The following is a 14825-nucleotide window of genomic DNA, read 5'->3' as shown; positions in this document are numbered from 1 at the left end:
CTTGGCAAGTGACATTGTTTAATTAGAAAAGGATTTAAATTTGTCAAGTCCAAAAATAAAGAACTATTTATCATTTGCCTATGCTCGGTATTATTGCATATCAACTGCTTTGCTAACCTTTCTATATCAACTGCATGATTCCTTATCCCCTCACTCACTTTTCAAATATAAAAAAAAACATCCAACGAATACACTAAAAATCATTCTAATCGATTATTCATATAATATATATATTAAAAATAAGTTAAATACAAAATAAATATGGTGAATAATTTGATAGTGACTTTTTGTGTATATGACAATTTTTTATCGAATTAGTATTCTATAATTTTTGTGTTGGACAATTTTATTTTTTATTATTTTTAATTTCGTATGAAAATTTTAAAAATAACATTCATTACTTACCATTAATTGTCCAAAACACAATTTTAAGAACATAATGAGAATTTGCTTTAAAAATAATTTACTTTGAAAAAATAGGGTCAGAAACCCCATAAAGGTAAAAGCAAAACACTAGTGTGTATAGTCATTGCCTTTTCACTTTTCAGATCTAATTACGTAACTCCCGAAATTGATGGAAGGAAAAAAAAAATGGAGCCCATAAGATGGCAATGATGAGAAGTGAGAAGTGGTTAGTGGTTACCACTACTCAGTTTCTGTTTCTCGAAGCAAAGAAATTGAGGGAATGAATGTTCTCTGCTAACCTTTTCTCATCATTAGTATCTATTTATGTCTATCTTCTATCTAATCTATTAGGCTCGGTTTTTTTATATAACACTGAGACATACACACACATATATATATATATATATATATATATATATATATATATATATATATTAGAAATATTAAATTAATATATTTTATATTTATTTTGATAAAAAGAATATATAAATATTAACAAAAAATATAATTTATATTTTATTTTTTAATATTTTTATTATTATATTATTTTCTAAACTTTTTTAATAAAAAAATTAAATTTTCATAATTTATTTTAGTTTATTAGTAAATAAAATACAAAAATATTGATTTTTATATTTCTATTATTTATATCTTATCTTATCTTATTTTTAAAATCAAATACAATTTTATAAAACAATAATTGAAAAAAATTTATTATTAAAATTCATACTTAATGTATAAAAGGATAGATTAATAGTATTTTTTTTATCAAAAATAAAAAGATTAGAATTTATAATCTTTTAGGTGAATATAGAAAGATTATATGATTTGAGTTATAACTTATAGACTAGATTAATAGTATGTTAGTTTTTTATAATGCATTAGTATCATATAAAGTCAATACTCAATACTCAATAGTAACTCTGTTAGTGCTAAGAACTTTAGATATAACTAGTGTGAGATATATAATTATTAAAAGTTCAAAGTGACACATTTGGATATGGTCATGCTAGTCTTTATGTGTTAAGTAAGACTTTATCTTTTCAGTGGTTTTAGTAAAGATTGACTCAAATTTAATCATGTTTATTAGCTGCATCTCTTGCACATTTTCAAAGATATTCTTTTTCTAAGATATTATATATATGTGTGTTATATTTCTAATATTATAATTCAAAATTATTTATTAATAATATATAAAATATTTATTATTTTAATAAATCTCATATTTTTTATTATATATTTAATAAAAATCATATATTAATAGGCGCAACGGTAAACATAATAGCCTTTTTAAATGCTTAAGAACTCCCAAAACATAAACTAACATTTTGGATTAAACTAGATCCACAAAATTAGCAAATTAGCATAGAAGAAGTATTATATATAATATAACAATAGCTAGTCACTATTATAAATATTAAAAATACATTATTTATATATAAATATATAATAACTTAAATAATTAATTTTGTTACGTACAAATAATATTTTTTTATATAATATTCCTGTAAATGAAATGGCTAATGAAAAAACAAAGCAAAGTTCCCATTCCTTGTTATCGAATTCCTCTACCTATGACAATGGCATTATGATTTATGTGCACTATTATATTCCTCCCTATGTTTCTGTCTCGATGACACTACTTTTCTCAATAACTCTCCAACTTTAGTGGTTGGCTTGTTAGAAACCTTGATGCGTCACTTTCTTTTGTTGATGCTTAGTCAAACACATCGAGTACCACCAAACCACTCTCCTTAGTGTTGGAGTGAATGAAGGGTTGGTCCACAACGTGCTCCTTTTGACTTTTCTTTTTTCTTCTTCCCTCTCACCACTTTGGTTCAAATTAATGTGTCGTCCTTGTATTCCATACCACTCATGAGTTGAAACAAACAACATCAAGAATCTCAACTGAAAAGAGATACAACAAAGGTTAGTTATTAGTTTCTGTATTTTGGGTTTGCATATAAACAATTTGATTCTCTAGTAATAAACCAATTAGTTAACATAATGAAGTTACCCTTTTGATTTAACTTTGCCTATGTTTATTGAAAATTTAAAAAGATTTGAAGTTGTTAAGGCTGTGAATTTTGGAAGATTTTTAAATAAAAAAAATTGCATGCATTATACTATAATATTAGTATATGTTAGTTGTTACCACGTTACATTCTGCTGATTTTCTTAAAATTAATGTTTATGCACGTTCACATCTACTATTTCAGAATTCAGATACATATTCCTTGATAATAATGTCTCATTATCTCTTTTAATATGCATTATATAATGATTTTTCTTGTGTCATAACCTTACTTTTTTGCCATTTTTTATAGATATATAAGAATCGGCCAAAACTTTTTCCATTGATTTTCATTCATGGGGAAATTTGCAACTTCTGTGCCGGCGGTGGTACCTCCGCCGCCGGCTCCGGTATATCGGGTGTCCTCTAATTATGATGAGGTTTTCATGCAGCAGAGCTTGCTTTTTGATGATAGTTTACAGGTAAAACTTTGATTATTATGTTCTAGCTTTTTGTAATTTTGTCCTCTACTTGATTCCCTGTTTTTCATTGTCATTAAATTTGTTGAACTATTGATTTTGATTTGAAATATGTAACTCTTAATTAAGTAAGTGGACTCTAGAAAATATTGGAATTTCAAGCGTGAAAATCTTGTTTTAATTTTCTTAGTTAAATTGGTATTAAATAAATAGTACATATTACATAAGTTCATTTTTTCACCTATATATATATTCTCAGGATTTGAAGAATCTGAGAACACAATTATACTCAGCAGCTGAATATTTTGAGCTCTCATACAACAATGATGAGCAGAAACAGACGTGAGTTGAATTAATTAATTAATTGAGTTGGTTGGTGTGTAAGCTAATTAATTATATGGTGATGTTTTCAGAGTGATAGAAACATTGAAGGATTATGCCATCAAAGCTCTTGTGAATACGGTGGACCATTTAGGATCTGTGACATTTAAGGTCAATGATTTGTTGGATGACAAGGTTTCTCAACTTTCTCAAGCAAATCTTCGTCTTTCTTGCATTCAACAGGTATATTTTTCCTCGGAAATTTTTGCTAACTAAAGAGTAAAATTTAATTTTGATGTATTATTAATATAAAATCATTTTATACAGACATTTAATCATATAACGTCATATTTATAAAAATAAATACAGTTTACATTAATTACATGAATAGTCGTCCAAAAAAACATTATGATTGAATGATTGTATTTTATATTATTAGTATATCAAAATTAAATTTTCAAAAATATTTGTTAAAAATAGTCAAATTTAAACTGTTTGTATTGATTATTTTTTATCTCTTTAACATTATGGATTTTTCCCTTAATTAATAATACAGAGAATAAGGACGTGTGAAGCATTTATGGATCACGAGGGACGAACCCAACAATCATTGGTGATTAGTGCTCCAAAATATCATAAGCGTTATATTTTGCCAGGCAAGTTTTTTTATTGGGTAAAGTACTAAATTGATCCTTATGTTTTGGTTTTTAAGATTTAAAGTATTTTATTTAAATCCAAAAAAGTTTTATTTAGCATCAATTTAGTCCTACAGTTAAAGTTAAATAATTAACGAATGTCTTACATAACAACAGTACAAGAACAAAATCGATAATTTGAAAAACAATACAGACTCCAGAGGCACAAAATCAACTATGGATACATCAATACATTTATTTATTATTTTTCTTACAATGTAAATAAAATATTTTCTATAAAACTAAAGAAAAGGATAAATAAATATATTGATGCATCAATGGTTGATTTTGTGTCTCTGGAGCTTGTACTTATTCTCTAAATTATCGATTTTGTTCTTGTACTGTTGTTATGTGGGACATTCCGTTAATTATTTAACTTTGATCTCACTGTGGGACTAAATTGATGCTAAATGAAACTTTTTTGGATTTAAATAAAACATTTTTAACCTTAAGGACTAAAACAGAATTACGCCCAAACATAGGAACCAATTTAGTACTTTACCCTTATTTATTTAAATATTTATATCACATTTTGTTTTCCAAAACCAAAAACTCTTTTATTATTCATCATAATTTCAGTTGGGGAGAGCATGAATGGTGCCAGCTTGAGAAGAATGAAATATTTAGGATGCAGCCTTGATGATGAAGATGATTGGCATCACTTCAGGAATGGTATCTATTTTCATCTTTATTGTTTTCATTCTATTTAAAAGGAGTGTTAGGAGACTAGACAAATTTTATAATTTGTAACCATCAATTAGTAATAGTTAATAAAAATGCTGATTTTCTAGACTTTCTCATTTAATTATGTTTTTAACTTGTTCTAATTTGTTTTGCAATTCAAAGCTGTTCGAGCTACAATAAGAGAAACGCCTTCATCCACAGTCAGGTAATTTGATATTCAACAACATGCCATTGCTAAATTCTGAATTTCTCAAACATTTCTAGTTGCTTTTGAATTTGTTTTCTAGATTCAAATACAAAACTACTAAACATAAAAATTCCTTTGGTTGTAAAAAAAGATTTGTAACAAACATTTATTTTTTTGGATTTCTAAAAAGTAAAGACAAAAAATATACAAATATATCTTATTTTCATTTCTTCTTCATCTTTATATTTTTCTATTAAGACTAATCTATAAACGTTTTTTTATTAAATAAAGAGTATTATACTTTAATTTTTTAAATAAATAAATTTTAATTTTATTTATTATATTTTATATTAACTATTTAGATTTATAATTTAAAATTTAAAATCTAAAATTTAAAATTTAAATTATTTTATTTTTTATAACAAGTTAACTTTTAATTTTTTTAATAGTGAGTCAAAATAAAAAACCAATCATGTTACATGTACATCAAAATGAATTATCAAAATTAATTATTAATATAAAATACATATTATAATATAAAAGACACATTAAAAATAAGTTAAATAGCACATATATTTATATATAAATATATAATGACTGATTTTGATAGATAATTTTAGTATAGAAATAATATTTTTGTAAAAACCAAAATAAGATGGCTAGAATTACGAATAAAATTCTTTCCATTTTTGCTTTTAATTTCTAAATAAAAATAGAAGACATGTTGTGACTCTTGACCATGATGTAGCAATAAAGGGCGTTCCCCTTCACCTTTACAAGTTGAGAGACCCGGAGCTTTTGCATTCACTTCAAGTTCAACCTTGCCTAAAAAAGATTTAGGTACATTCATAATTTCACTAATATTATAATAAATCTTACTCATTGTTCACTAATACGAGCTTTTGCAGAGAAGAACTCGGTTTCACCACACAGATTTCCACTGTTACGTACTGGATCTTTCTCAAGTAGACCTACAACACCAAACAAGACAAGCAGACCAACCACTCCAAATCAAAGGAGCACAGCAACCACACCAAGTCCCTCTAGTAATGCAAAATTAAGGGTAGGTGAACCCTATACAGTGCTAATTTGGATTGGCTTTTTGAGTGAAAAAAATATTTTTTTTAAAAAAAAAAATAAAGTACTTTTATTCCATTTAAAATTTATTTAAATATATTTTTAAAAAAATTATTAATTTTTTTTAAATTAGCAATATTTTGCTTTTATAAAAAAACAAAAACAAAAGATGTTTTTATTTTTTAAAAAGTTTATCTAAATATGAAAAAAAATTTGTCTATTATAAAAATATTTTTTTCAAAAATAAATCCAAACATGCTAGTTTAAATTGGTTTTTTTAGTAAAAAAAATTACTTTTTAAAAAAAATAAAATATTTTTATTCAATTTAAAATATATTTAGATATATTTTTTAAAAAAGTATTTTTATTAAAAAATAAAAAAAAATTTTAATAATTAAAAACTTTTTAAAAAATAAAAAATAAGTATTTTTTTAAAACCAATCTAAACTTACTCCTAATATAATGTATCCCTTTTATTCTTCTTAAAGAATGCACCTAACTAAAAAACTGTTACCAAATTAATTATCATGTATTTATATATAAATATACTATTAATATGTATTCTGTATGATTTATTTGGGAGCTGATTTTTAATGTACACTTATTGTAGTTATTCTTTGTTAATTATTTGACAGTTATTCTTTATTTTTTAATTATGTGTTTACCAGAATCCTTCGGAACCCAGGAAATCAGCTTCAATGAGGTTCACAGGAGAAAGAGAGGAAAACAGAGAAATGGAACCTTCTAGTAAAAGTAAACGCCTCTTGAAGGCATTACTTAGTAGGCGCAAATCTAAGAAGGACGAAATGCTATATACTTATTTGGATGAGTATTGATCTTAGTTTTACATCAGAGTTTATCAAAATTGATTTGGAGTGTGTATTTTAAATTGGCATCTCATCAGTTTTGTATTAGATAAAATAGTTTTTTTTAATTAAAAAAATATGGTTGTTGATGTTTTCATTACAATATATTTTTTTATTTTTTTATTTTACGAATGACTACCTTTTTTTCATTATAGACTAATTTGTCTGTGAAAAAAAATTAGAGATCAATTTAAAAGGTGACATATGGTCTTAAATATAGCTAATGTTAGTTACATCATTTCTAAAATACTCTTTTGTGAATATAGTTAATGTTAGTTACATCATTCAATTTACCTTTATATTACATTTCTAAACATAGCTAACTTAACCAACACAAAAGAGTCTCCAACTAAATATAGTTATTAGTATTACTAATTCTAGCCAAGCTTAACACCTGAATTTACCTAACTAACCTTTACATTTATCACTTTGATTGTTTTGCAATCTGAATTTATGAGGAAAAGAATTGAAAAATAAAAAGTAAAGTAAATGTGTGGGGACCAAAGCCCAATTGGAGCCCAGAATGACGCAGAGGCGGGCTATTTGGGCCCATTTGAGCTTTATTGGAGTTTTAACTTTTAACGTAACTCATGGCAAATAAAAAAGACTTTTTTAACGTGACTTGTGAGCATATAAGTATATTCCATAAGAACATTTCCCAAGTTTTCGTCCAAATCCAAGGCATATTATTGAGCATAACAAATATTCTCTGCATTCTCTTTTTTTTTTTCTTTTTATTTGAGCTGTGTGTTGTGTGTGTTGTGAACTCTCTTCTTCAATGCTTGCAAGCCAACATTGCCAGAATCATCATCTCTGTCTCAGTAACCAAAGTACCTGGTACGTTTTCTCTCTAATTTATGGTTTAGGATAATAGGATGAATAACAAATCATGCCAGTATATATCATATGGATTTACGTACAAAGTTTAGAAAACAAAAATTACTTTGGAGTAGTTACGTGCTAGAATGAGAAATTCATATTATGGATAAAACCTCTTTCGTTTGGCATAGGCTTTGTTTAGCACTTTAACTATTATGTTTTCTCTTCCCATGCATGAATTGTTTTTTTTTTTTTTTTGGTCTTGATGCATGAATTGTTTTAAGTTTGAATGATTATTATAGGCTTATTCTGATTTTGTTTCGTGTCCATGACAACGGCTTTTCGTACTAACATATTTTCACCCCCAAATTTAACATTTCTTACACTAGCTTAAAAGTCTCTTAGATTGATATAGCTATTTATAAGAATATGTTTGGAGTAAGAGACAAGTCTAAGATAGATAGTGTATTTAAAAATACAAATTTGTTGTAGTTTTTGTTCTTGTAAAAGGTGACATATGGTCTTAAATATTCTTAATGTTAGTTACATCATCTACTAAAAGGTATGGTGCTACACAAGTAAAATTATGAAATAGTTCAGCCTTAGAATGAGCTTCATGTTCTTACTCAGAACTTTTGATCTAACTAATTGCTTAATATTAAAATTAGTTTTAATTTATAAGGCTCAAGAATTTTTCAATCACTACTCTGTATCTTCATAAGTACCTCACTAATCTCCTTAAATTAAATGTTTGAGTTAAAACATTGCAAGAAAATATGTTACATAATTACTTAATTATATATCATTATTTATTAATTTATTTGTGACACATTTTGTTTCCAAAATAGCCTTAAGAAACAAACACTCAAATGATTCACAATCAGGTAAATTAAGAATTAAGAATTTATTAAAATTTAATTCTAAAGGTTTTCATTTCAAGGTATCTTAGGTTTGCTTTACGTTATCCAATATACAATTTTCACAGAAGTATTTGGTAATTGGTAGGGAGGAACTATACTTTCTCTCTCTCTCTCTCTCTCTGATTTTTTTTTTTGGGATAATTGTTATTGTTAATATAAAATTATAGTATACAAAATGAATGATAATCATCCATCATCTTCTCTGACTCTGAATTTAGCCAATGAAGGGAAATGTTAGGTCACGCTAGAATCCTCTGAACTTTTCCTAAGAAGAAACCCTTTACTCCTTTAGAAAACACAGAATCTACATTGCCGCAATACATGAGCCTCATCTTGCACAACGAGTGCTGAGATCTCTCACATTGAGGATATAAAAATTAAATATCAACCACCTGCAATGAGAGGGAGTTAAGAATTCTTTAGTCTGAATGCACTTATAATGTGTAAAAAGCTAAAAAAAAAAGTAATCATGTAAGGATTGTTGTGCAGAAAAACTAAATAATTACCAAAAAAGAAGAGGTTATGAACTATTAACATTAACATATGAAGGGGAACATCCAACTCGAACTGGCTTTAAGCTTCTTAGAAGCTTTCTTCCGTTCTCGAATGCTAAAACGAGGATACCAAACAAGTATAGTAGGCAAAGATAGAGTTTTTCTATTAGGGAAAATTTAAAGGAGACACTGCTTCCACCCTGAATTGTTCTGAGAAATAACATTCTGTTCTCTTTCAACCCTGCACAAAACCATTATGTAACATATCAGAATAAATTCGAGTAAATTAACATGTAAGCAAATTAAGAATGACATGTTAGTCTTCCATAATCATTGTAACTTTAGCCACATAAGCCTATAGTTGGATTGATGAAATATCTGAGTAGCCTAAAAATAGATCCTTTAGAGCACATTGCGCTCTTATTGACTAGTAGTTTATTTTTCAAATACGGATGAATGTGATATAAGACAGTATGCTCACTCACTGAAACTCACATGCCCAGAAAAGTTTTAGTGGCCTAGGGAGGGAAAACCTCTTGGTCAACCTTGTTAGTAATAATTTTTTTAATTTAAACATTTGTTTTGTTATTGTTAGTAAACTTCCAAAGGCAGGCAGTGATAATGTCAGTGCAAATATCGTCCTTCCTTCCGTGTGCACAGCAGCCAGTTAGTTCATGTCATAGGAATTCACCCGTGAATCAATCTGGGACAAGGCATGCACTGAAAAATGGCTCTTTGCTGTGTATATGTGGAGGCTCAGGCTGTTAGGTGCTAATTAAGTCATCTAGCCAAGTAGAAAACAATTAATTCAGTGAAATGGGTTTGTGACTGGGAAGAGAAGGATTAGCTATGGTTAGTTAGAATTGGAATTTACTCGATCAACCTTGTTATGGGGAAAAGCTTCTTAGGTCGACTCGGCAAATTAGCAATTGATGCACAAAAATGGGAAAATGTGAATATAGCAATATAGTATTGAGTCGGAAAATGTGCCCCAACACCCACCAATGTGGGTCCATCTCCGCTTGGAGCTTAACGAGCTACAGGAAACATTGATGGCACTTATGTGAGCTCATGCCAAATAGCATAGTGCAAGAGAAAGAATTCCTTTCAATATGGAATACTTACAAGATTGGTTCGTCGACAAATTAGTCCAATCATGTGGGCTCTTATTCTCTCCTGCTGCCTTGATCAAGTCAAACAGTGCTTGATTAACCTGAATTTTAAATTCTTTTAAGTTCATTTCCAGTATCAAACATTGCAAATACTACAAATGCCAATCTGAACAGGCAAAGTACGACATGCTACTTTTACAGAACTCAAGTAATCAGGTATTTATCACATCTTTTACATGCATAATATACCTCTTCAGGCCGCTCATGACTCACTAAATGACCTCCATGAAGATCAACCATTCTGGCTATCGGGTGAAGCCTCTCAGCAAGTCTCTTTGCATGATCAATCTGAGCAATTATGTCATGCCTGAATGTGAAGGAAATGTATAATCAGAATCTATAGGATAAAAACTATGTCAAAGATGAATTCTCCGTGCATGTGTACGCCTATTCATGCCTAATTCTGTGTATGTTTCGTGCATAATTTTAATTTCGCTTCTGTGTAAGGATAATATTGCAGACTAGGTGACAAGCAATATTACATAACAGTGCAGTTATGATCATATGAATCACGGTAAGATTTTCGTGATTCAATCTGGTTCCAGAAGCCAGCAATGTATTAGTGAAATTCTGGGTTTGGAGGTATGTATTGCAATATGCTTCATGATTCTCGTGATTCGATCTGATTACTAAAGCCAGCAGTGTAAATCGCATGAACTCTGTGTGAATGTAGAGCTCATGCATTATTTGGCCTGTCAGAGTAATCTTAACATGACCAAGTGTCAAAACAGTATTACATTACATATTACATAAATGTCTGCAGTTATTCACCTTCCATGAATGACTGAAACAAGAAAACCTCCAGATTTCATTGCATCAATATCTGGTTGAGTCACACTATGTGTCCAACATGCATGCATTTGGCCATCAAAACCACTGCTAGATTGCATTCCAGATGATGATATACATTTGACATATTGCTGAGAGAAACAGTGAAATTGAATTAGGATACCTTAGGAAAACAATTTCTGAATGCTTAAACAGGCATTGCATGATGATTAGTAATATGTGATCCATGTAAGGGGGAAAAAACAGAAAGGAATGTCTACATGATTATTTTTCAATATAGGGCAAGGAAATGGAGGATTGCATAAAAGCTAATGTTTTATTGTAAAATATTTGCAAAGTTAAACTTTTGTTAATTAAATATTTAAATTATGTTTCAAAAGTTGAAGTTAGAAAGAAACTAAATACATAGGTTTCCACAACAACTGCTTAGCTTAAAAGCTTATTTAATATATCATACCTGATATAATATTGCTCTCCTCTTTTCGGTTCCAACATATTCATCAAGATATTCCTGCATTTTTTAAATAAAATGTTCATGAACATAGATCTATAGTTTGTGTACAGCCTAAGTAATTCAATTTATCAATTCTCCTTCCACACTTTCATAAAGATTGGGCCTTTTCAACTATACTTTATGGCGACAGATTATCAAGAGGATATAATCAACTAATACAAGAAATGTTTTACCTGTGAGTAATGGGTGTCCAAGTCAACAGCAGCCCGTTGCTCAGGAGTCTTTGCTTTCAAGAAACGGAAAGCGACAGAGAATGTTCGTCGGTCAAGCTGATGAAAAGAAGGGGAGAAAAAGGAAAGATAATGAGGATTTTAGCTATTCTAACTACATTCGTGGACATAAATTGAAAATCATGGTAAAAGCCTATAAAACTTATATGCCATGGATCAGATTGGATATATCATAACTCAACGTCAAATACAGATTTGTGAACAAATAAACAATTGATGAGTCTACAAATTACCCATTTTCCCCCATAGCTAAGATTTCTGTACTTTTCTTTTCTCTTTCTTCCCTTTGCCCCAGTTGTAAAGAAAATTATTATAGTTCATAAACCTGTTTCTTTCAACCCAGCAAATGGGGAAGTTTATAGAATTTTTAATGCCATAAAAAATTTCTCTGGCAAGTTTGGTCAGTGAATTGTCTACCTACACAGCAGCATGGAGTGTGAGTGCCTGCATAGTTGCATGAGGTTCCAAAATACCCAAAAAACAAAACATAAAAAGGAAGAAGGAAAAAAAGAATCTTTACAATGTGCTATAAGCCTGAAACTGTATCGTGATTGGCATGTGCTATAAGCCTATGGCACACACTCAATGGGGCTTTTTCCTTAGTCAAAATTTTTGTGCCTTGGTGATAGTTAGAAAGGTCTTTTTAATAATAACAATGGAAAGCAAGAATCTAAGGAAGAAGGAATAATACGGATGCACTAGGATCATGTATAAATGCACTTTCTTCTTCCTTTTTTTTTTCCTCATTTAACACCCCTTGTTTTATGGAAAGAGACGTTTTCAACATGTCTCCTAAAAGAATTGCCTTATTGTGCTCAAAATTCGAATTAAAAACAAGAATAGGGTATAAACAAATTTATGGTATGCGAGTTCACACATGCCACATCCTGATCCGAGCTGGTTTGATAGTTAGAAGGGAGTACAAAAATTCATGATATTTGTTCCCTTAAATCACTGACGGGCAGAGAATGAGTGAGAAATTAAACTTTGTAATATAAATTGTACATAACACTGTCTAAAATGTTGACTGGAAAAAAAAAATGAAATCCTTCAGCTAAAAACAAATCAAATTACTTTTTAGATTTGACCAAGTGTTGAAAGATATAGTTATACAAAAATACCTTTGGAAAACATTGAAAACCTCCCCCTGTTGCATTGAGCAATGCCAAGGAGAGAACTCTATCAGGAACCAATGCTGCTACTTTACAAGCTATCATAGCTCCTGTTATGATAGGGAAAAGTAATTAAAATTGTATACATATAAACAAAACCAGAAAGCAGATTTTTCTATAATACAAAATAGAATCACAACCAAATCTAAGGAAAGGATAGTCACTCCTATTTCCATTGACTATTACATGAATATGTTTAAAAAAATCATGTAAAAGTGTCATTAATAAAGAGTGTCATGATCAAAATAAGAGTGGCAATATAAATTCTCCCAAATCTAAATCATAAGCAAAAGATGCTGTTGTCAGCAGCATGTTAATCTTCCAAAGCACCGATTCAATTTTCAAGAAACCATCTCAGGAGTATATATATTAGCTACATTTTGGAATCGTCTTAATCAACATAAAGTTTATATTAGGGATTAATTTATTAATGCAGAAACCTACTCCAAAATTCCCCAAATGAAAATTTCACTATCCAAGACTAGTACTTACCCATTGAGTGACCAAAAACATGGGCTTTCTTCCAACCTAGATGATCTAACAATGCAATTGCATCCTTCGCCATGATCGTGGTTCTGCAGCCAATAATAATCACCAATCAAGACAAGCCAAAATCCATAACCTTCAACAAAACTTCCATTCGACTTTTTTCATTTCAAAATTGACAAAGATGTTGGAGAACATAAATAAAGAAAGAGTTTAGCTAATATGTGTCCTTTGATAAACTTATTATTAGTGGAAGGTTTTAATTTTTTTTTATTTAATAAATGTAAAATAAAAGTATTGAAAACTTAAATTTTTTGTATTTCCAATAAAAATGTTCTCAATTTGTAATCCTAACTTGTGCTGGACACAAGATAGATAAATCTATAAAGAAAACAAAAATTGTTGCATTGTTAAAAACAAAGGATAACTAGAACCTTTCCGAAAGTAGAGAATGGTGGAGACCACTTCTTCATCCAATGGTGGGACTCACAACAATTTCATCTCATTATCACAACAAAATTCTAGCAAAAAATCTAATTGTCTACGATTTTCCCATTTAATGAAACTCAAGCGTGGCTCATAGTACAACCACTCAACAAAAGAACAAAATAAGAAATCGAATCAGTGGAATCACCTTCAAAATTAAAAAGACAAAAAAAAGAGGTGCCAAATTCAATCCAAAATGCGGAATCAAATGAAAATTGTAACGGAATGAAACTCGGAACTCACGAGTATTCGGATTTTTGGACTGGCACGGAGCTCCTACCCACGCCCCGATTATCAAACGCGCAAACCTCGATACCCTCACCGCATTCATTGTCATCTCCGCTCGAAACGTCGTCGTTAGGGATGGTGGTTCCGGTGAAGGCATCTATCTGTGGGCCCCACGCCTCGTGCGTGGCAGCCAATCCTGACCGTTCATCTCCACAAAATCAGTAAAATCCAATAAAAAAAGGAAAAAGTAAATTATAATTGTTAAAAAATAAAATAAAATAGAAGAATGGAAGACCTATGATGAGGAGAACTTTAGTAGGGCCGCGACCGTAGGTTTGATAGAATAGCTTTATCTCATTGTTGATGGGACTATCGACGGGAACGACGGCGGAGGATGCAGCCGCGGAGGGGGCGGATTGGTGGACTCCGACCTCGCAATACGGCATCTTTGCGTCGGCGCGTGAGGGAGCGAGGGGATTGGGAATTGAATAAGAGAGAGAGAGAGGAGCAGGAACAGGAGCAGGAGGAGGAGAATGGAGGGCGCATTTTGGGGGAGGTAATATAGGGTAGCGGTGGAAGTTGGGCGGGGACACGTGGCGGATAATGAATGGGTGGATTCCACGTAGGATGGACGGTTCGGCGCGACGCGGAAATGGGTTTGTTTAAATGTCAAAGACTCAAAGTGGCAACGCCAACATTGAATTGAACCGAGTCAGACAGATCCGGGAAAAGTTTTATAAAACGTGCTTAGTTTAGTTAAGCGATTTGTTAATAAAATAAGAGAGGT

At 30.1% G+C, this 14825-nt stretch overlaps 2 protein-coding genes across 4 annotated transcripts; one reads left to right on the top strand and one right to left on the bottom strand.

Moving 5' to 3' along the window:
* The first annotated feature begins 1938 nt into the window (after positions 1-1938).
* On the top strand, positions 1939-6825 carry LOC112755534 (protein ABIL2). The gene is made up of 10 exons (XM_025803688.3): positions 1939-2334; positions 2733-2901; positions 3158-3240; positions 3312-3462; positions 3776-3875; positions 4494-4586; positions 4761-4803; positions 5534-5625; positions 5694-5848; positions 6531-6825. Exons 2-10 carry the CDS (start codon positions 2776-2778, stop codon positions 6696-6698), a joined length of 1011 nt encoding a protein of 336 aa, XP_025659473.1. The 5' UTR covers positions 1939-2334; positions 2733-2775; the 3' UTR covers positions 6699-6825.
* A 1607-nt stretch (positions 6826-8432) lies between these two features.
* On the bottom strand, positions 8433-14779 carry LOC112755533 (uncharacterized). Of its 3 annotated transcripts, XR_011862654.1 has the most exons (12): positions 14334-14747; positions 14054-14234; positions 13331-13413; positions 12788-12888; positions 11610-11705; positions 11380-11433; positions 10905-11053; positions 10323-10440; positions 10087-10174; positions 9964-9998; positions 8974-9202; positions 8433-8859 (listed from the first exon to the last, which is right to left on the bottom strand). XR_011862654.1 is itself a non-coding variant. In XM_025803687.3 (11 exons), exons 1-10 carry the CDS (start codon positions 14482-14484, stop codon positions 8988-8990), a joined length of 1236 nt encoding a protein of 411 aa, XP_025659472.1. In that variant the 5' UTR covers positions 14485-14779; the 3' UTR covers positions 8433-8859; positions 8974-8987. The 3 variants fall into 3 exon arrangements, 1 of the variants encoding a protein (XP_025659472.1); XM_025803687.3 differs by lacking the exon at positions 9964-9998 and having other exon boundaries at positions 14334-14779; XR_011862655.1 differs by lacking the exons at positions 8433-8859; positions 8974-9202 and adding an exon at positions 9607-9745 and having other exon boundaries at positions 9845-9998.
* Between the last annotated feature and the right edge of the window lie 46 nt (positions 14780-14825).

This window comes from Arachis hypogaea, chromosome 6, assembly GCF_003086295.3.
Source record: "Arachis hypogaea cultivar Tifrunner chromosome 6, arahy.Tifrunner.gnm2.J5K5, whole genome shotgun sequence".
Lineage (NCBI taxonomy): Eukaryota > Viridiplantae > Streptophyta > Magnoliopsida > Fabales > Fabaceae > Arachis > Arachis hypogaea.
The sequence above is the reverse complement of the archived record's forward strand: the minus strand, read 5'-3'. Positions and strand labels throughout refer to the sequence as shown.